We start from the raw sequence: 22,124 nt of genomic DNA, 5'->3' as shown, positions 1-22,124 counted from the left end.
CTGCCTGAGCAAGGCGAATACCGGGCCAACACTTTTGTGAACACCAGAGGAGCTGAGGCAAGACTAAAGGGTAATGCCACGAATTGATAATGCTCCTCTCCCACGGCAAAGCGAAGAAAACGCTGGTGCCCTACATATATTGGGATATGTAGGTAAGCGTCCTTGATATCAAGAGAGGCCAGAAAATCCCCTTGAAAAAAAAAGAGATGCCACCACCGTGCGAATGGACTTCACCTGAAATTTCTGAACCCGCAACAAAGCAATTCAGGGCCTTGAGATCCAAGATCGGACGAACCTTGCCTTCCTTCCCGGGAACAGTAAACCGATATGAATAAAATCCCTAAAAACGTTCCAACTCTGGAACCGGGACAATTACTCCCTGTGATAGCAGATCCTTCACCGCCCCATAAAAGGCCCTGCAGCCGATCCGGGGCAAGTCGGAAGGAAAGAACCTCGCCGGAGGCAAGGACCGAAACAATCTTGTAACCGGACCGAATCCTCTCGTGGAAGCATTTGTCTTGAATGAGAGGTTGACTGGTTTGGAAAGAAGTGAAGATGTCCCATCTACCCTAGATATGAGTGAGGGCACCCCTTCAGGCAGAGCAGGGCTTGTCTCTGGAACCAGTGGAACCCGCTTTTGACTTACCAGCCCAGGGCCTCTTGGAACCTCCCATGAAGATACGGGTGGACTTTTGGCCCTTGTCCTGTGAGCCTGCGGGACAAAAGGGCCGTTTGTGAGCCAAGAAGAAAGGACCACATTTACAACAAGGCTCTTTGTTCTTGGCAACCTGTGGAAGCAGAGTACTCTTACCTCCCGTAAGACCTTTAATGATCTCTTCCATAGACGCTCCGAACAGGCAGTCTCCTACAAAAGGCAGATCAGTCAACACCTTTTTGGAAGCCTGGTCCGCAGACCAGTATTTCAGCCAAATCACGCGGCGAAGTGTTACAGCTGTCACAGACACTCTGTCACTCTACAGCTGTCACAGATACTGTAACCCCAGTATCAACTGATCCGCCAGTTCAGGAGGATGTTGACCCCCTTTTAAATCCTGGCGCAGAAGCTTAGCCCATTCCGTTAAGGTATGGGAGACCCAAGGTGATGGCAAACATGGGCCTCAGCATTGAAACTGCCACGGTGTAAAAGGTATCAGGCCAGAGCTTCAGCTCTCTTGTTCACTGGGTGTTTAAAAGATGGGGAACCCTCCACCAGAAGAAACGTGGCTTTATGCAATCTGGAAACCTGAGAATTCACCACTGGTGGATGTCAGTTTCTTCAAAAGGGGTTCTTTAAAAGGATACCTCCTAGCGAAACGCTTAGGTATCCCAACCATGCGTTTCGAGGATCCCCACTGACTAGCGACAATCTCATCGAACAGGCAGGAAAGGAGAACACCCTAGATACCTTGGATGGTCTGTGGGTACCAATTTGCACCAATGCAGCATTAGCTGTGTACGCCAATTTTAAAGTTACTCCACAAGCGCCTTTTCATGCGTGGCTGTAGTGGAAGAGGATTCGTCCTCACTGTCAGCACTCAAGGTGCATGGACCCCGCCCGATGGTTGATTTGCATCCCCGGCGGGCAAATTTACCTCAGAATCTGAGAAGACAGAGGATACAGGTGAAGGCGGGGGGCGCTTACTAGGCCGCTTTGCAAGGGCCATATCTACTTTTGACACAAGTGACTGCAGGACCACCGTCATGGCCGCCAGGGCAGACTGAGACCCAAAGGGTCCCGCAGCTTCTGAGAGTGGGTCAGGTGGTGACATGTTCCGGGGGCTCCATGGTTAACCCGGAGACCACCCGCAATGTGTGAAAAAATTGCAATAATAAACCCCCTTCACCACTGCAGTGGTAGTACTACAAGCCCCAGCGGCTCTGCTATAGCAAAAGGAGGGAGTTGTACACCCGCAGGGACTCACCACCACCAACTTAGGGAAGAATGCAAAGCGCCCAGCAGCTTGCCATGTGGCGATCAGAGAGAAGAAGGAAGCGTCGTCATTGTCACTAGAGGCCCACCGCCGCCAGCACCGCTCCACAGGCTACAAAAAAATGGCCGCTGCATTGAATTCAATGGGAAACTCTGAAAACATGGCCACCGGAGCTACACAACGACCAACCACAGAAAAATGGCGGCACGATGCAGCACGGCACCCAGGACTCCGGGTACTTGTAGTCCGCCAGGAGGGTCCAAACATGAACCCCCACCCTGACCATGTAAAGGTGTTTTGTAGCCGCCAGCGGCATGCTCCTCCCCCACTCTCCCCTGGCCCAACACAGCCTGACCCCTGAAATAGCCAGGCCACCCTGGGAAGGGGGAACTAAGGGGGGTAGCTGAGGGTACCTATGCAGGGGAACCCCGCTAGTGAGGAGGAGGAACACCAAGTCGGGAGGAAGGACACAAAGGGGGCCTTCCAACCCGAGGAAAGGGGCCCACGTCCATCCCAACATTTTCCCAGAAGAGAAGGGGGGGTGGGGGGAACGACAGTACTCACCATAACAGGTAACCGAGCAGGCACCACTCTGAGCAGTCCACCGCACCATGTTGGAATGGGGGTGTTGCGGCCAGAGGTACGCTGCAGCTCCGGTGATGACCAGGGCTATGAGTCCTCGCAGGGTGTTTCACTCGCCAGCCCCCGTCCAGTGGGACTATGTCGCGGCCAACCTAGCGCAGAGGTAAAGTTGGATCACGCTCCCTGGCCACACTGGGAAGACCGTAAGATCGAGGATATCCAGTGGGTCACCCAGTCTGGCAGTTGATTGTAGTTCTCCCAGGAACAGAAAATAAAAAAAGAAAATTCCATTTAAAAAGGAAAAAATGCCAGGACCAGAGATCCCAGCAAGGAACTAGGTCCTTATTCCTGACTAGGCAGAAAAAAACTGAAATCCTATAGCAGAAAGTGGGAAATATTCCCCCTAGGACTGCCCTAGGGGCGTAGTCAAATTTGTTTCCGCCTAGTCCTACTCCTATAGAAAACGGCATTACCCAAGGGTCAAAGAAGATATGGAGCTGTGTCCGTCAATGAACAAAAGAGAAAGAATAATAATAATAATAATAAAAATAAAAAAGGAAGGATGCCAGTGCTGCGGTTAAGTGCAAACACTGCTGTCCCCCACTAACTAGGTTCCGCCCAACAGTGAATTTTTATTGCTCTGTGGCATTACACTTTAAAAAAGTTATGGGAAAACATCAGACAGTGGTGAAGGAAATTAATGCTGCAAGATGGGCACACTTCTCTCCCAGCTATGAAATCCTCCATACTTCCAATCTAGTGTTCTATGGCCAAGACAAGACACGTGGCTTACATCACAATACAGTTGGCTGTGTACTACACAGAACATTTGGAGTGAGCTCTTACCTGTCCTTTATGCTGTACATTATGATGTTTAAGTTGGGGTTCTGGGATGGTTACAGAATCTGCGATCAAGACTCCCCAGCTTTCCACCATGTTGTAAACCATTATAGAATAACATGTTCCCTCTGTATCCACAAGCCCAAACGTACTAATGAAAATAAATAAATAATGTCATTTCAATATTAACTAGATTTAAAACAGAATTCAAGCCAAAAACAAGATAAAAAAAAACAAAAAAAACACACCCTTTTGCTGCAATATTCACCTGTGATCCAGAGATTTTCATTTCAGTACCTTTTCTGCCACTAGGTCTCCACAATCTGATGCCCAGCATTATTCAATCCACTTTCCCTGAGCCCACAATGTCCTGGAACTGCCCCACCCTAATACTGGGCAATGAAAGCAGAAGCAGGAAAGTTAAGAGCTCATCTCCGGATTACTCAGTTTCTGTTCCTATCCGCATGCTTTCCATTAAGCCCAAGAACCAATAGGCTCCTTGCACTGCTTCCTCCTCTGACACTCCAGCTCTGGTATACAGGGACTTCAAGAGTCGGACACCAGGTCATGTTCAGGTATTCACATTGCTTGCACAATTTAACAATTCATTCTGTATTTTACATCTACTTAGAGCTCAGCTTTGGCTGGCCAAAACATGGCTCAGTTTTTTCTTTAGCCAGCCAACTGAGCAAAAAAAAAAAAAAAAAAGAAAAGAAATATGAATTGATTTCCCCATCCACACTGGACGATGGGTGGATGGGGAAAACTTCCCCACTGTGTCATTTTATTCTGACAGTGGGTCTTCCCCCGCCATCAGAATACACTCTGATCAGCACTGCAGCCAATTAGCCGCATGCGCTGATCAAGTGAAAATATACCAAGCCCATTAATGACATCTTGATCGATAGATCGACTTCCCATAAATAGGAACGGCCAAACATGGATCGAAATTCAGCAGGTAAACACGTAGCAAATACCATGCAGCAGTTATAAAAGTGAAAGGCAACAAATAAGAAATAGAAGGATAATGCTGTGGAAACTATAGCGGCGAAAACTTGTGTCATAGCAGCACAACTTTACCTTAGTAAAATAAGCTGTCCATATTTATCACTCACTTTATTAGTATTCAAATACTTTATAATAAATCACTTCGTTTTGTTAGGTTACAATAACTTCAGTTCAACACGGCACAGAATGAAAAGCCAGCTAGGCCGTGTGGGGATGAAGTTCTACTCACAATGGCACTCGCTCCTCTGGCATTAGGCTGAATACAACTCTTCCAAGAACCACACAACCGGGGTTTCTTCCTGGCTGCAGAGCACTAAGTGGTTTCAGCTGAAGGCCCCCATAATGACCCAGAAGAACAGGACCTAAACTACTCAGCATGTTCTGTAGTCGTTTCCCACGTATCTTTCCCTGGTAAATTAAGAGTGAATAAAGCACACGAATTAGGATTATACAACAAACAATGACAAGCAAAAGAGGCTAAAACGTGCAGAAAATGATAAAGGTAAGAAGAAAGCACAGGGTGAACATTTAGGGACAGTACCTTGTTGTTCAGCAGGCCACACAGTCTGCCCAGATAATCAAGCAGTTGTTCTTCCCTCATCACAGGTTCAGTCCATGAAGGCTCCAGAGCGGCGGCTCGTGAGAAACCATCCAGAGCTCCCTGATAGTTCTCTTCATATTTACACAACTAGCAGGAAAGACCTGCATCAATCAAAAACTCTCCACTGCTCAACAACAAAGAGCTTATCTACAAACAAACATTTCTAACAGCTTAGTAGCCCCTAATTGACAAAACCTCTTTATTGTGCCATTAAAATAAACAATTCAGGAAAATATTATATAAAAGTTTGCACCTATCTTTTCATATGGAGGATTTGGAGACTCAGGACTCTGTGACGAGTCTTAACGGAGAACAAGTTATTTAACAGGGTGACTAAAGGGAAATCAGACAGAAGAGATGCTGGGTACAAAATATAACAACCGAGTGAAAATCAGAAGCACTAAGCAGGCAGGCCATGTTTAGAGACCACCTTTAAATATATAGGACCTAAACTAAATTATAATAATTACCATTTATACAAATATCTTGGAGGGAGCAAGGCCATTTAACCAGGCCCATATCACCACACTATAGTAACAGCTGTCAGTCGCTTACAGTAACAGACTAACACAGAATCTGGATTGTGATTCATGTCAGGCCTCCACACACACACACACACCCCTTTTGCTTGGACATTTCAGGTCTATCCATCTATGCATCTATATATAAATAATGGGATTTTCGACTTACCGTAAAATCCATTTCTCCGATTATTGACAGACACAGCTCCTCATCTTCATGACTATATGGGTTTTACTGCCCCCTACAGGAGTAGGACACTAGGCAGACAAAAACTTGACGCCTATGGGGCAGTCCTAGGGGGTATACTCCCACTCTCTGCTATAGGTATTCAGGTTTGTTACAAGCAGTGTCAGAAGAGAAAAAGCCCAACTCCATAGTGGGGTGGGTGCTGTGTCCGTCAATGAACATCAGAGAAATAGATTTTACGATAAGTCAAAAATCCCATTTTCTCTTTGGTTCATTGAGAGACACAGCTCCTCATCTTCAGCACTATAAAGGGACGCCCCAAAGCAGTGTCAAACATGAGGTGTGGAACAGTAAGAAAAAGACCTTCCCCAAGGCTAAAACATAGCCAACTAGGAAACATGGAGCTCAACTATCAAATGGAGCTCACCAGAAAAAATATATAAAATCACCCGCAAAGAGGACAAGTCCTCTAAACAGCAGCCTGCAAAACCTTGCGACTGAAGGAAGCATCTGCAGATGCCAACACATCCACCTTATAAGCATATGCAGCACTGACATCTGATGAGGCAAGGCCCAGGAGGCACTAAGCGCCCGAGTAAAGTGTGCCTTAACAGGGAAAGGAGGAACCAAAGCCTAAACCACAGTCTGATCCATCTGGAAATGGTCGCAGCAGAAGCAGCCAGCCCAGCCCTTTGCGAGGTCCATCCGTGAGGACAAATAGTGAGTCTGACTTTCTAAAAGACTTTGTGGCTGCCAGGTACACCCTTATTGCACAAAACACATCCAGGGAATGCAAAGCAACTTCCTTAGGATGCTTAGGGCTGGGACACAGGGAAGGCAACACAATGTCTTCATTCAAATGAAAATCAGATGACCTCCAGAAGGTCCCACGGCTGCAACAGAGACCGCACTGGAGGAACCAAAATATCTCACTGCCTGGATAAAAAGGTATGCACCAGGAAATGAATGGCCAACAGACATTGAAAGAAAAACGCCAAGGCCAAGACCTGGCCTTGACAGTACTCCAGGTTAGGCGCTGCTCAACCCCTCGTTATAGGAAAGCCAAGATCCGAGTCACCGAAACGGAGAGGAGGGTTAACCCTGAGGGATTCACACCACGCAATGTACGTCTTCGAAGTACGATGGGAAATCTCCCTAGAAGAAGATTTTCTAGCTTTTAACAGCGTAGGAATCACAGACTCAGACAAACCTCTATCCTTCAGCACCTGGCTTTCAAACAGCCATGCCGTCAAAACCAGTGACTGTAAAAGCAGGATGGAAGATTGGCCCTTGGGACAGCAGATCTTCCCTGAGAGGAAGTTTCCAAGGGGCATCGGTGACCAGCTGTACCAGATCTGCGTGGCAAGACCAGTCTGGAGCCACTAGGATGACTGGAATTCTTTCTGCCTCAATCCTGCACGGGAGTCCCGGCAGAAGCTTGAGGAGGAAAGGCGTAAATCAGACGATAGTGACTCCAAGGAGCAACTAATGCATATGTGGCGTTGGCCAGAGGATCCCGAGACCGGGCCACAAACCTCTGCACTTTCCTCTTGAGGGGAGAGGCCAACAGATCCACCTCGGGAGTACCCCACCGGAGACACAACTGATGGAACTTCTCTCGGGATGAAGTGACCATTTCCCCTGGTGCCACACTGGTCGACAGATGCCAATTTTCCACCCCTAGAATGTGTACAGCAGAGTTCTGCCCACCTAAGAATGCCGGCTACTTCCCGAGCCGCCAGGACACTTCTTGTGCCCCCTAGGTGATTGACATAGGCCACAGCCCTGGGATTGTCTGATTGAATCCATACCGGACACCCCTGGAGATGACTTGTCCAATGAGCCAGACAAAGTCTGATCGCTCTGAGCTCCAGTACATTGATTGGTAGCCTGGAATCTTCCAGAGTCCAGACCCCCCTGAGCACACTCTGTGCCAAGGACGCCTCCCCACCCGGACAGGCTGGCGTCCATGGTGATGGCTGTCCAGTACAGGGGAAGAAATTATTTTCCCTGACGAAGTGCCAGAGAACGAAGCCACCAAACCAGGGACCCCCTTGTACTCCGGCTCAACAGGATCAGATTGTTTAGAGACTGCGGTTCTCTGTTCCATTTCACAAGAATCTCCTTTTGCAGAGATCTCGTGTGGAACTGTGCAAACGGAACTGCCTCGAAGATAGACACTATCAGGCCCTGCACCCGCATGCAAGTCCGAAGAAATTACCATCTGCTAGACAGTAGAAGCTGAATTGCCTCCTGCAATTTCTGAAGCTTTCCCAGGGGAAGAAAAACTCTGGCTGAGGCAGAGTCCAGCGTCAGACCCAGATAGTCCAGGCTTGTGGATAGAACCAGAGCAAATTTCTGAAGATTCAGAATCCAACCAAATTCCCTCAGAGTTCGCAGAGTAATCTCCAAGTTGGCCAACAGAGCAGTTGAAGACTGCTCGCAAAAGCAAATTGTCCAGATACCCCAGTACCGCTATCCCCCGCTGACGCAGCAATGCTAGCACCTCGGCCAATACCTTTGTAAAAACCTGAGGAGCTGAGGCGAGACCAAAGGATAATGACACAAACTGATAGTGCTCCTCACCCACAGCAAAGTGGAGGAAGCGCTGGTGGGCAGCACACATCAGGATGTGAAGGTAGGCATCCTTGATGTCAATGGAGGCGAGGAAATCCCCCTGATGTAGGGATGCCACAACCGTGCGAATGGATTGCATTCAGGACCTTTGCACCCATACAAAGCAGTTTAGCGCCTTCCTTCCTGGGAACTGTAAACAGGTTGAATAAAGAAACTTGAAAATGTTCCGATGTCGGAACAATCACCCCTTGCAGTAACAAGTGTTTCACTGCCCCATAGAGATCCCCTAAGCAATCTGGGGACAAGTGCAGGTTGGAAGGGAAGAACCTTTCCAGAGGATATGAACGAAACTCGATCTTGTAGCCAGAGCGAATGATTTTGTGCACCCACTTGTCCTGGATCAGGGAGGTCCAAGGACCTGGAACCCAGCAAAGACGTTCCTCCACCCCAGATACGGGTGAGGGCGTCCCGTCATGCGAAGGAAGATTTGTCCACAGGTCTGGCATAACCCTCTCGTGGCTTGCTGGACCAAGACCTCTTAGAACCCCCAGCGCAGGCCCTGAAGGGCTTAGATCCCCTGTCTTGAGACCCCGAGGGACAAAAGGGCCACTTGTGAGCTGAAAAGAAAGCCCCTCGTCTGAGACGGGACTCATTACCCTTGGAAGTCTGAGGAAGAAGAGTACTATTTTCCCCTGTGAGGCCTTTGATGAGGTCATCCAAGGAAACTCAAAAATGCTTGTCCGCAGACCAGCATTTCAGCTAGATAATATGCCGCAGGACCACTGCTAAGATAGACATTCTAAAAATCAAGGGAGCGGCATCCAAAGAGGCGTCACAGACAAACTATAGCCCTTGGACCAACTAATTTGACAGCTCCGCAAAGGCAGGGGGGAGCTGTACCCCCCTCCAGGTCCTGGCGTAGAGGTTTTGCCCACTCCATCATAGTTTGCGACACCAGGGCAATAGTAAATATCGGTAAGTGCCGAACCAGCCACAGTGAACATAGGACGTCAATGCAAAAACATCCCAAAAACATAGGATGTCGGAGGCTTGACCCGCCATTATCAGTTGGGTCTGTGAAGACCGGGGACTCAAACTGGGATGACAGTGGCTTTATTCAACCAGGAAACTGGGAAATCCACTACTGGAGGAACCGTCCTATTTTTTTATGCAGGGAATACTTATAGAGGTACTGCATTGCAAAACGCTTAGGAATTGCAAAGGTGCATTTCGGGCACCCCCACTGTTTTGTGACAATATTGTCAAAGAAGGAGGGAAAGCGGAACACCTTTGCCACTTTTAAAAGGCCCTGTGGGTGCCAAATGTGACTCGCTCCTCCGATAATGCGTTAGACGCATCCTCCATCTTTAAAGGTTTCCCGCACTGATACAATCAGTGCATCAACTAGTGCCTTTTCGTGTGCGGCTAGAGGAGCAGAGGAATTATCCTCATTATCTGAGCACGCAGGCTGCGTGGACGCAAACCCCAAAGGGTAACTCACTTCTGCGGCGACCAAATCAGATTATGGATCTGATGAGACCGAGGAAACAGGTGAAGGTGGGGGATGCTTCTTGCTGGCCCTTTTACCCAGGACCAAATCTACCTTGGACACCAAGGACTCCAGGACATCAGTGCAGTCAGCTGTTAGGACCCGGAGGGCCCGACAGCCTCAGAGGGGATCAGGTGGTGAAATATGCTCCAGGGACTCCATTAATGGAGAGGGGAACCCACACAAAAGAAGTGTAAAACTCTGCAAGGGACTACACACTGCGCTGTCGGCACCACAAGGCCCAGCACAGAGCAGAGAAAACCCCACAAAGGGACTCACCCACACCGACCAGGTACTCACAGCCCGAACTGCATGAAGGGCAGCGATCAGGAAGGTAAACTCCACTAGAGGCGGAGGATGGGCTCCCATCGCCCTGCCGACTCCAAAAACACGGCCGCCGCTATTTTTAATGGTAAACCATAGGAAAATGGCCACCGAGACTACAAAAACATGGCCACCGATCTGTAGCTTAAAAGGCTACAAGAAAACGGCAGGAACCGCGTGGCTCCCGGGGGGACCCCAGCAGTATAATCCCAACAGGAAGAGCAGGCACCCCCAATCCCAACACCTGGCAGGCACCCCCAAGGAACAATCGTTCGGTCGCCGGCGGCACGCTCTCCCCCCACCCCTATTGCCAGTGAAACACCCCAGGCCGACCTAAAAAGGTATGTCCAACCCAGCTGACTAGGAGGGCAAGGAGCCCAGGGGGGGTCCAATCGTCCCAGGGAGGGGCCCACGTTCACCCCAAAGCCTCCAGGGGTAGAGGGGGGACAGCTACTTACCACACCAGGAACAGAGTGGGCACTGCTCCGGACAGACCACTGCTCCATCGTAATGTGGGTGCTGTCAGCCAGGAGGAAACGCCGAGACTCAGGCCGAAGCCAGTTTGCACGCGCCCTCACGAGATGTTTATCTCACAGACTATCCTTCGTCCAGTGGGGTTAGGTCGCGTCTGACCAAGCGCGGAGCTGCGGCCTGAAGATGAAGACTGTGTCCGTCAATGAACGAAAGAGAGAGAGATATATATATATATAATATTATATTATATATTATTTACACAGGATTTTTTTGCCCCCTCTACAATTAACAACAAGAATATCACCACTGCGTTATTATACACTCAGACACAAATGACTATTGTAGATTAAATTGCTATGATAATATGTAAAACATCCTAAATTCATAATCACGTCACTTACAGTTGCTCGGTTGAGGTGCAGATCTGGATTACTGGAGGCAGTCTTATCAACTCTCTCCTGCAGTAGAAAGAAAATCGTGAATAAAATGGTATGAATGCATGTGTGCCATTCTCTCTCTACTAAGTATTCATCAACACTGACATTTTGATTATGTGAAGATTAAGAAGTGCCAGATAACCCACTGACTTCTCTTACTTGTATATTCAGCAGCAAGAGGTTTGTACCTTGATTATCTAGTTGTTCCACCCCCAGTATAATGTCTCAATTCCTGTCCTTTCATCATAACATAAATGAAAGCTAAACCAGGGAGACGAAGACCCCTTGTAACATCTGCAGAAAGTGGACAGACCTAGAAACTCCAATGTGACCTCAATACTAGTTTTTATTTATAGCATAGAGAAGTAGAAATAGGTGAATAATGATTTTGAGTGAACGAAAGTTTTGAAAAAGTTGTGCAGCTTAGAAATGACTGGAGACAAGTGGCTGTATTCTTGCATATACCCAGTGAAGTCACTGGTCTCAGGTGACACAGAAATTAAAACAAATCCTCCTACATAAGTTGTACCTGTTTATCCGCAGTCACTTTTCTTATAGAACCTTCTAAAACACTCAAATCAAAGGATTTTTCTCAGCCGCAGAAAGCAGCGGGCAGGGATCTGAGGTCACACACACTAAAGAGCTGGAGCACAGAGTCCCCTGTAATCTGATAGCTGCATGGAGGGAAGGGACACGCCAACTTGTACACTGGCTCATATAAAATCACGCACTGCTGAGGCTATGAGTCACCTGCTATGTGTTGTGGAGGTGGGGGGGGGGGGAACTGTCTACCTGCAGGCTGTTGTGTCATCTTAGAGTTTTATCAGTGACTCATGCAGATAGAGAGAGGATTCATACTCAGTGGTTTGGACTGAGGCTAGTACACAATACAGAAGGATGCGCTTTGTTCATTTTTCATGTCTGAGGTTTACAGCCACCCTAAATGAAAGCCTCGAGCTATTGCAGCACCTCAAAATTGCAGTGCATATATTAAAATGCTGTAGAAACAAATATTCTAGTAACTCTTCCACCACTGTGTGTTTTAAATAAAAAAATAAAATGCAACACTCCATGTGTATACTTTTTACCAGTTAGCTTACTGTGAAATCCTACATCAAAACAGATGACATCACGCATGCTGCAAACAGTGTAGGTGGCATTTTTTCCAAAGAGTTGAAGTGCGGTTACTGCTTTTTGGAAATGTTCTAAATAGGACCAACCTTGGATGATCTGCACTATCGAAGTATCTTCTTTTTGTGGATACCTGTTGATTGATATAGTGTTGGAGGTTGTAAAGGTGACTAAGGTCCATTCCTAATCCTGTGCAGGGACTGTACCATACTCAAAGTGAGTTTTTACATCTAGGCTCTGAGGCCCACTATTTTGGTAAGCCTTTGCTTCAAATTCAGTGATGGTGGACGAGCTGGCACATACAGAAGTCTCGCTTCTGTTGGATATCACAGCAAAACAACTGATGAAATTTATATATGTGGAACATTGCACTTTATTTAGGACACAGTGAGAGTTACTAGCACATTTTTGTTCCTACACAGGAATATTATTTGCTTTGCAATTTGTTCATATGTTCTTTGGCGACTTTATGTATCAGTCTTTTTCCCAGCTGCTATTTTATGTGAAAAAAAACAAAAATAAAAAAAACAAACAAACTTTGCTTTATTGTATGCAATACTTTTTTCGGTTGCACGTAGAAGCACTGATATTTAAGGTTCAATTCAGCTTGTATAAAATCAGTGTGTAGAGTTTTGTTTTAGACTTCAACGTACTCTTCAGCCCCGGTTCACACTTATGCGAGTGCGGGAAGGCTGCGAATCCGCAGCCTGTTCCCGCATCGCACACGCACCCCTGGCAGTTCACACTGCCATATGCGATACGCTGGGGGTGTCCATGTAATCTTAACGACACCCCCAGTTTGATCGCATATCGCAGTGCGATCGTGCAGTTCGCACATGATCGGATCGCACAAGTGTGAACCGCTGTGCGATCCGATCCTGATGCGGCTTCCAAAAAGGGTCCCTGTGCGTGTTTGGTGCGGCTGCGGTGCGAATTTAGCCATACAAACTGTATGGCTAAACTCGCACCGCACAGCCGATCGCATGTAATGTCGGAGCAGTGCGCTCCGACATTACATGCGAACCCCGCACACGCACAAGTGTGAACCGGGGCTCAGTTTCAGTTTGAGAATGCTAAACAAAAATCCTAATAGGGTGCAGAATGTCACTTTAAATGGTGACTGTCAGGCTTCAGAAGGATTTTGACAAGCTTCAAATTTGTGCTGAAGCTTACTAGCAAGCCTATTTAAAGCAACATTCAGCACTTCCCTTAAGATCCCCGTTTCACATTCCCAAACGGTAGTTGAATAGTGATTTAAAGGCTTTAACAAAGCTTGCCGAAATCTCTGCAAAAGCTTTGTAAAAGCTCACTGTGCAAACTGTTTTTATACAAGCAAAAGCCTGTGTAAAAAAAAATAAACTTATGCTGCAGGATCTTGCTTTTATGCGTTTATGTTCTCTGGCAGTATGGACTATATAAAAAAACTTAGGAGGTTCCTCATTATCAATGCTTGCCAAATTTAAAGCCCAACTCCAGGATCTTGCCAACTTTGGATTTCCAGATCTTCTCAGGCTTTAATAAAATTCTGACAAATTGTATATCAAAATGCCTTACTTTACTATTAATTTTCAAGTTTCAGTTCCCAGTTATGTCCTCTCTCTCTCTGAAAAATGTGCACTTTCGTTCCCTGAGAGGAGTACTTTCTGTATTCTCACATCACATCCACGAGGGGAAACAGCACTACATTTCCTATAAGCAATCAGAAATACAGGAAGTGAAGTATGGATGTGGATGGGGCTGGAGCAGAGTTGAGGGCAAGGCTGGAGCAGAGTTGAGGACAGGGCAAGGCTGAGGGTTAATGATGCTGGTGCAGTGGGCAGCTCAGACCAGGAGTCTGAGCCATAATTACATCACCACTTGCTGTAAAAGAACTACAGCGGGGAAGTTACCAGACTTATGGCTGAACGGATACAGTGTACAGCGGCCACCGGTCTTACACAAAGCAGATGTGCAAGTGAATCAGACCTGCAAAGCTCAAGAATACAATGGATGTCTCATGTTCAATATTCCTAATAATGAACACAGCACCACATTTGTGTAAAGGTATGGAAGCACCATTGTAGATACAGTATTCAAGAACATTTCTGCCCAGGGTTAAGCTTTAACTACAGAGGGCAATTGTGGGCAACTGTATTCTTGCAGCAAACAAAAAGTAAAAAATATTCTCTTTCGGAGTTCATGGTAAGTTGAGATTTAAATAAAACAAATGAAAAAAACTGACCAAATGTTTTGAAGTCCAGAAATTTGGTTTTGGAATTAATATTTTACAGACAGGAAATGTAGTGATAATGTATCATTATAGCAATTCTAAGTTCTAGGCTGCTGGGGTCCCTTCCATCAGACAGTTTCTCTCATTTGCTAGTAGACAAATGCTGCAGGATGCCATTACCAACATTTGAACAGGCTTACAAGACCCCAGCTGAATATTACTCACAGAAATGGTGTTCTAAATAAATGTCATGGATTAAACCACTCGCTGACAATATATTCTTACGGTTTCAAATCCTGTGACAAAACAGCGGTGTACAGGAATAGATGTCTTACCACATTTTATAACCTTTATGGATGAGATCTTAAGCAGTCACAAAAATGCTTTGCTAGCACTGACCTAAAGCTCTCTACCATCTACATTTGGTATAGTGAGGGAATATTGTATCACCCATTAGGGTAAGATCAATGCACCTTAGTCCTCAGGTATGCTTACCTGTTCCTGTCATTACACAGGAGATCTCATTTTGCTTTTTGGTTGTTCTTATTTTATCCCAATGTGATATTTAGGTGTCAGGACTGAACAATAAAGTAGGCAGAGTTCCCAGCTTACATAGGGAACTGACCACAATGTGTGGTCACACTGGGCTTAGTGCGGTCAGTTTAGTAGGAAAGCAGAGGGACAGACAGGAACACCAGGGATTTCACACAGATGAAGCAAAACATAGAACAGGATACGTTTTCATACAAGGTGCAGCAGGCAGGAAATGTTGGGTTTACATATTTAAATACCTCCCACACTTGCCTCTGGGCTAGGATATTCCCATTTCCAGATTTTCTATTGCATTGAAATGGCAATTGTGAATCCAAATCTCACAAAAGTGAGTACATCCCTCACATTTTTGTAAATATTGTATTATATCTTTTCATGTGACAACACTGAAGAAAAGACACTTTGCTACAACATAAAGTAGTGAGTGTACAGCTTGTATAACAGTGTAAATTTGCTGTCTCCTCAAAATAACTCAACGCACAGCCATTATTGTCGAAACCGCTGGCAACAAGTGAGTACACCCCTAAGTGAAAATGTCCAATTTGGGCCCAAAGTGTCAATATTTTGCGTGACCACCTTTATTTTCCAGCACTGCCCTAACCTTCTTGGGCGTAGAGTTCACCAGAGCTGTACAGGTTGCCACTGGAGTCCTCTTCCACTCCTCCATGACAACATCAGAGCTTTGCACTCCTTCCCCTTCCGTTTGACAATGCCCCACAGCTGCTTAACCTCCCTGGCGGTAACCCCGAGTGTGACTCGGGGTGCATTTTTCATACCAGGATCGGTAACCCCGAGTCACGCTCGGGGTGGATGTGCAGAGAGCGCAGCGGTGTTCTCTTACCTTCTCCTGGCGATCCAGCGATGATCTCTCATTGCTGTGATCGCCAGCCAAGATCCCCGCCGCTCTCCGTCGGTGTGATCACTTCCTAGTTCCGTTCCCTGCATCAGCAATGCTGCATGGGAGCGGAACTAGGGAGGGAAATTCAAAAAAAAAAAAGTTGCACAAAACACAAACACATAACACATTTTATAATATATATATATATATATATAATTATATTATTGATTCGATTATAATTCATGCGTTATAACGCATGAATTATAATCGAATCAATAATATAATTTTATAATATATATTATATATTATATCATAAAATTATATTATTGATTCGATTATAATTCATGCGTTTGTGTTTCAAATTTATCACATCTGGGATGTCTACTAGAGTCTTGTTTTGGTCAGGTTTAAGTCAGTAATTACTAAGAATTGTAGGCCTATAATACATAACGCCAAATTTCCATGAAAAGAATTGAACCGCTTTTGGTACAGAATTCCTGACAGAATCATACCGCCAGGGAGGTTAATAGGGTTTAAGCCTGGAGACATGCTTGGCCAGTCCATCACCTTTACCCTCAGCTTCTTTAGCAAGGCAGTAGTCATCGTGGAGATGTGTTTGGGCCCAGCCTCCGAAGGGAGGGGATCATGCTCTGCTTCTGTATGTCACAGTACATGTTGACATCCATGGTTCTCTCAATGAACTGTAGCTCCCCAGTGCTGGCAGCACTCATGCAGCCCCAGACCATGACACTCCCACCACTATGCTTGACTATAGGCAAGACACACTTGTCTTTGTACTCCTCACCTGGTTGCTGCCACACACACTTGACACCATCCGAACCAAAAAAGTTTATTTTAGGGCTCATCAGACCACAGGACATGGTTCCAGTAATCCATGTCCTTAGTCTGCTTGTCTTCAGCAAACACTTGCAGGCCTTCTTGTGCATCATCTTTAGAACAGGCTTCCTTTTGGGATGGCAGCCATATAGAAAAAAAATGTATAATAAAAAGGCCATTTATTGAGGGTTTACATTAATACCACAACGGTTACCACCAAATAGGTAGTCATCTCCTGGCTCAAAAACAATTACATGCAAACTCTTCTGGAAAGACAGAGAAAAAAAAAGAGCCTTCTGGGGACGAAAAATGACACAGTGGGGTATAAACCAAAGTGTTACCGTAATTTATTGATATGCAAGCATGTGCTAACAATTGTAAAAATGGTGTTTGTCAACCCTGAGGTTCGAAAAATGAAATGGGGTGGGAGTGCAAAAACAATATACACAGTGATAACATGCAACACACAAATGATAAAAACATTGGATGATATGATTGCGTCCGGACGCCAGGTAACCCTTGGCACAAACGGCAATAATCTCACGGCAACCTACCGTATGTGGTTTTATAAATATAATGATTGACTAGGGAATGCCATAAGTGCCAAGCCACCTGGAGGCTCAAGCTAGAAATCCAAGGCAACAGAAGCGCAGAAGGAAAGGTACTGGGAGTACTGGTGATAGGCTGAGAAAAGGGAGGAAACCAAGGGAATGAAAGGATGGTCTTCTACCACTCTAAAAAATGGGAGGTACTTCCAGAATTCTTCTTCCTATTAGAGCAATTTGATGCAGTGTGCGGCGTATGGCTGAGCACTGGCAGGTTGACACAACCCCCCCCCCCCCCCCCCCAACCCCTTCAACCTCTGCAGCAACGCTGGGAGCACTCATACATCTATTTCCCAAAGACAACCTCTGGATATGACACTGAGAACGAGCATTCAACTTCTTTGGTCGATCATGGCGTGGAGTGGAATCGGTCTTGTAAAACTGCTGTATTGTCTTGGCCACCATGCTGCAGCTCCATTTCGGGGTCTTCACAATCTTCTTATAGCCTAGGCCAATGATAGCCAACCTTGGCACCCCAGATGTTTTGGAACTACATTTCCCATGATGCTCAAGTACACTGCAGAGTGCAAGAGCATCATGGGAAATGTAGTTCCAAAACATCTGGGGTGCCAAGGTTCACCATCACTGGCCTAGGCCATCTTTAAGTAGAGCAACAATTCTTTTTTTTTCAGATCCTCAGAGTTTTGTCATGAGGTGCCATGTTGAACTTCCAGTGACCAGTATGAGAGAGTGAGAGTGATAACACCAAATTTAACACACCTGCACCAGAGACCTAGTAACACTAACGAGACACATGACACCGGGGAGGGAAAATGGCTAATTGGGCCCAATTCAGACATTTTCACTTAGGGGTGTACTCACTTTTGTTGCCAGCGGTTTAGACATTAATGGCTGTGTGTTGAGTTATTTTGAGGGGACAGCAAATTTACACGGTTATTCAAGCTGTACACTCACTACTTTACATTGTAGCAAAGTGTAATTTCTTCAGTGTTGTCACATAAAAAGATAGAATAAAATATTTACAACAATGTGAGGGGTGTACTCACTTATGTAAGATACTGTACAAAATGTAAAAACCTGAGAGTTTCATCATTGAAATATTCAAAAATAATCTCACCGCTTGCAGATAGGCATTCAGAGCCTGCTGAGAAATTTTTGGGTTCTGTCCGGTGCAGAAGAAAAGAGAGAGATATGCATTGCCCAGGATGTCTGAGAAAGCAAATTGAAAAAATGAAGCATGAAGAAAAAAAAACACACAGTATATTGTTTGGTTTTCTGATCACAAAATTTGAATTCCTAAAACGTGAGCCTGTGGTGTACCACAAATGCTTAAGTGCATAATCCAGCAGAGAGCACTAGGACTTGAGTAGAGGCTGATCAGATGACAAACAGATCATATTGACCAGGCTCTCATCCTCCCAGGTAACCCCTTTTCTAAAAGGTTGAGCGAAAAAAAAAAAAAAAAAAAAACTAAGCACCAGGTCAGAGCCGCTGTACTAATGATCCAATATTAGTACAGTGATCTCCCCCACTGAGCTGTTGTGTTCTGACAGAGGGATGCAGGGACCCCCCTCCCCCTCACCCCAGAACACTATGGGCAGCGCTCTTAGGCCATTGGCTGAGAGCGCTAATTAGGAGTCGGTCGGCTGCTGGTTTTCCAAAGAAGCCGGCCGTTCGAACAACCGGCTGGCATACACACCGGTCGAATGTTGTTGTTTTTTTTGAACCGCCAGATGTCTACCGACATTCAGGCCATGTGTACGGGGCTTAAGTCATTTATTTTAATGGAGCTTTGATTGCATCAGTCCCCAATCAAGCAAAGTGCTAAACGCATTTATACAGAACAGCAGTAACTTTTTTTTGTTAAGGCCAAGTTGCATCTTTATAAATGCTCCTCAGTCTTGGTACATTTGGTGTAATACAGGTTGAATAAGAACACTTGTTTCAACATGAAAAAGCAATCCCATTAATACCTTTATACAATCACAGAAAATAAACCTAACTTTCACTCAACATGTTCTAGTGAAGGTTGAAGCTCAGTAGGGCGATGAGGTTTTGCTTTGCCTGGGCAGAGACTGAAGATTATTGAATACATTTCAAGGCATTCCTACACCAACAGAATATGTAATCAATCCAGTATGAACTGCACCTATAAAAAAGCCCTACTAGCGAGTTGAGTGAGGATATAAAAAAAAAAAAATGATCCAATTCCCCCTTCCACAAGGTGAATGGGGCAATCAATCCCACTGTGTTATTGTGTTCTGATGGCAGGGAGACTTTTCCTCTGTCAGAATACACTGATCAGTGCTGCTGGCTATTTGCGGTGGCATCGTTCAATTGGAAAAAAACACAGGCTGGTTGTACTAAAAGTGATTAGTAGATACAGCGAATCTGGAAAGTATTCACAGCATTTCACTTTTCCCAAATTTTGTTATGTTACAGCTTTATTCCAAAATGGATTAAATTCATTATTTTCCTCAAAATACTACATACAACACCCCCATAATGACAATGTGAAAGAAGTTTGTTTGAAATCTTTGCAAATTTATAACCAAAAAAAATAATAATCACATGTATTCACAGCCTTTGCCCAATACTTTGTTGAAGCACCTTTGGCACCAATTACAGCCTCAAGTCTTTTTGAGTATGATGCTGCAAGCATTGCACACCTATTTTTGGGCAGTTTCTCCCATTCTTCTTTGCAGAACCTCTCAAGCTCCATCAGGTTGGATGGGGAGTGTCTGCACAGTCATTTTCAGATCTCTCCAGAGATATTCAAATCAGGTTCAAGTCTGGGCTCTGACTGGGCCACTCAAGGACAGAGTCGTCCTGTAGCTACTCCTTGTTATCTTGGCTGTGTGCTTAGGGACGTTGTTTGGTTAGAAGATGAACCTTTGCCCCAGTCTGAGGTTCAGAGCGCTCTGGAGCAGATTTTCGTCAAGGATGTCTCTGTACATTGCTGCATTCATCTTTCCCTCAATCTAGACTAGTCTCTCAGTTCCTGCCACTGAAAAACATCCTCACAGCATGATGCTGCCACTGCCCTACTTCACTGTAGGTATGGTATTGGCCAGGTGATGAGCGGTTCCTGGTTTCTTCCAAACATGACGCTTTCTATTCAGGCCAAAAAGTTCTATCTTTGTTTCATCAGACCAGAGAATTTTGTTTCCCATGGTCTAAGAGTCATTCAGGTGCCTTTTGGCAAACACCAGGCGGGCTGCCTTTTACTGAGGAGCGGCTTCCATCTGGCCACTCTACCATACAGGCCTGATTGGTGGAGTGCTGCAGAGATGGCAGTTCTTCTATAAGGTTCTCCTCTCTCCACAGAGAAATGCAGGAGCTTTGTCCGAGTGACCATTGGGTTCTTGGTCATCTCCTTGACTAAGGACCTTCTCCCCGAACACTTAGTTTGGCTGGGAGGCCCACTCTAGCAAGAGACCTGGTGGTTCCAAACTTCTCCCGTTAATGGGGGCCACTGTGCTCATTGGGGCCTTCTATACTGCAGACATTTTTCTGTACCCTTCCCTAGATCTGTGTCTCCATACAATCCTGTCTCGGAAGTCCACAGACAATTCCTTGGACTTCATGGCTTGGTTTTACAGTAATCCCCCGCTCCATCGCGGTTCAGTTTTTGCGGTCCCGGTAATTCGCGCTATTTTAATTAGGACCCATTAATTCGGATATCGCGGTCCCGGTAATTCGCGCTATTCTAAATAGGACCCATTAATTCGGATATCGCGGTAATAATTCGCCATTTCTCGGTTATGTAGCGGTGAATGAGAGAATCAGAGCGAGGCTGTTGTGGAACGCATGCCTCGCTCGTGGACCGCACCGAGCACGGTGACGTTAGAGGGGGGGCGGTAACGCGATTCGGAGCATGTGCAGATGTGCTCCGTGCTCCTTTGCCAACCACAAGCAAGAATGCCCGCGAGAATGCCACCCAAACGCCCATCATCTAAGGCTAAGGCTTCTGGTGAGCCAAAACAGAAGAGGAAGTTCCTTACAATTCAGGAGAAGGTGAAACTTCTTGATATGATAAAGGAAGGACAGAGTTATGCTGCTGTAGCCCGCCATTATGGTATGAATGAGTCAACGATTCGATACATCAAAAAGGATGACAAGAATATCAGGGCAACTGCTGCACTGTCCATAAACCAAGCTGCAAAAAGAGTTGTTTCTTCCCGCAATAAAACCATTGTTAGGATGGAAACTGCATTGGCCATTTGGATCCAAGATTGCAGAAAAAAAAGCATCACATTGGATGGTAACATCATCAGGACTCAGGCAAAGAAGCTGTACGACACTTTTGCCAATCAAGGAGGCTCTGAAGAAGGCTCTGCCGCAGCCGAACAGTCAGACAACGACAATCCTGATCAGCCTTCTACTTCTAGTAGAGGTACATCTTCATCAGGAGACCTTTCTGCCAGCAAGGGGTGGTTTGACCGCTTCCAGAAACGCTATCAGTTGAAGAGTGTTTCATTGCAAGGTGAAGCTGCATCTGCCGACAAAGAAGCTGCTGAAAGGTACACCAATGAGACCTTCAAGAGTTTCATCGAGGAGGGTGGGTACAAACCAGAGCAAGTCTTTAATATGGATGAGACCGGCTTGTTCTGGAAGAGAATGCCCAAACGGACCTACATCATGAAGGAGGAAGCCCGAGCCCCTGGATTCAAGGCTTATAAGGACAGAGTGACCTTAGTTATGTGTGGAAATGCTGCTGGGTTTATGATCAAGCCAGCCCTGATCTACAAGGCCAAGAACCCCAGAGCATTGAAGCATAAAAACAAGAACCAGCTACCAGTCTATTGGATGCATAACCCTAAGGCTTGGATGACTAAACGCCTCACAACTGAGTGGTTCCATAATTGTTTCATCCCAGCCGTCAAGGTCTACCTTGCCGAACTTGGCCTTGATTTTAAAGTGCTTCTGCTGATAGATAATGCAGGAGGCCACGCCATGG

At 45.9% G+C, this 22,124-nt stretch overlaps 1 protein-coding gene across 1 annotated transcript in view; it reads right to left on the bottom strand.

Moving 5' to 3' along the window:
• Positions 1–22,124, bottom strand: part of TTC5 (tetratricopeptide repeat domain 5) — a 52,539-nt gene that overhangs the window by 4,468 nt on the left and 25,947 nt on the right. Inside the window, exons 5-9 of the mRNA XM_082259869.1 lie at positions 18,282–18,373; positions 10,996–11,052; positions 4,903–5,049; positions 4,591–4,769; positions 3,360–3,504 (exon numbers count right to left, since the gene is read on the bottom strand). Coding sequence (XP_082115995.1) covers positions 3,360–3,504; positions 4,591–4,769; positions 4,903–5,049; positions 10,996–11,052; positions 18,282–18,373 — 620 coding nt within the window. The remainder of the gene's footprint in view (positions 1–3,359; positions 3,505–4,590; positions 4,770–4,902; positions 5,050–10,995; positions 11,053–18,281; positions 18,374–22,124) is intronic.

Source organism: Pelophylax lessonae (genome assembly GCF_965119305.1).
Source record: "Pelophylax lessonae genome assembly, chromosome: 1".
Classification (NCBI taxonomy): domain Eukaryota; kingdom Metazoa; phylum Chordata; class Amphibia; order Anura; family Ranidae; genus Pelophylax; species Pelophylax lessonae.
The sequence above is the reverse complement of the archived record's forward strand: the minus strand, read 5'-3'. Positions and strand labels throughout refer to the sequence as shown.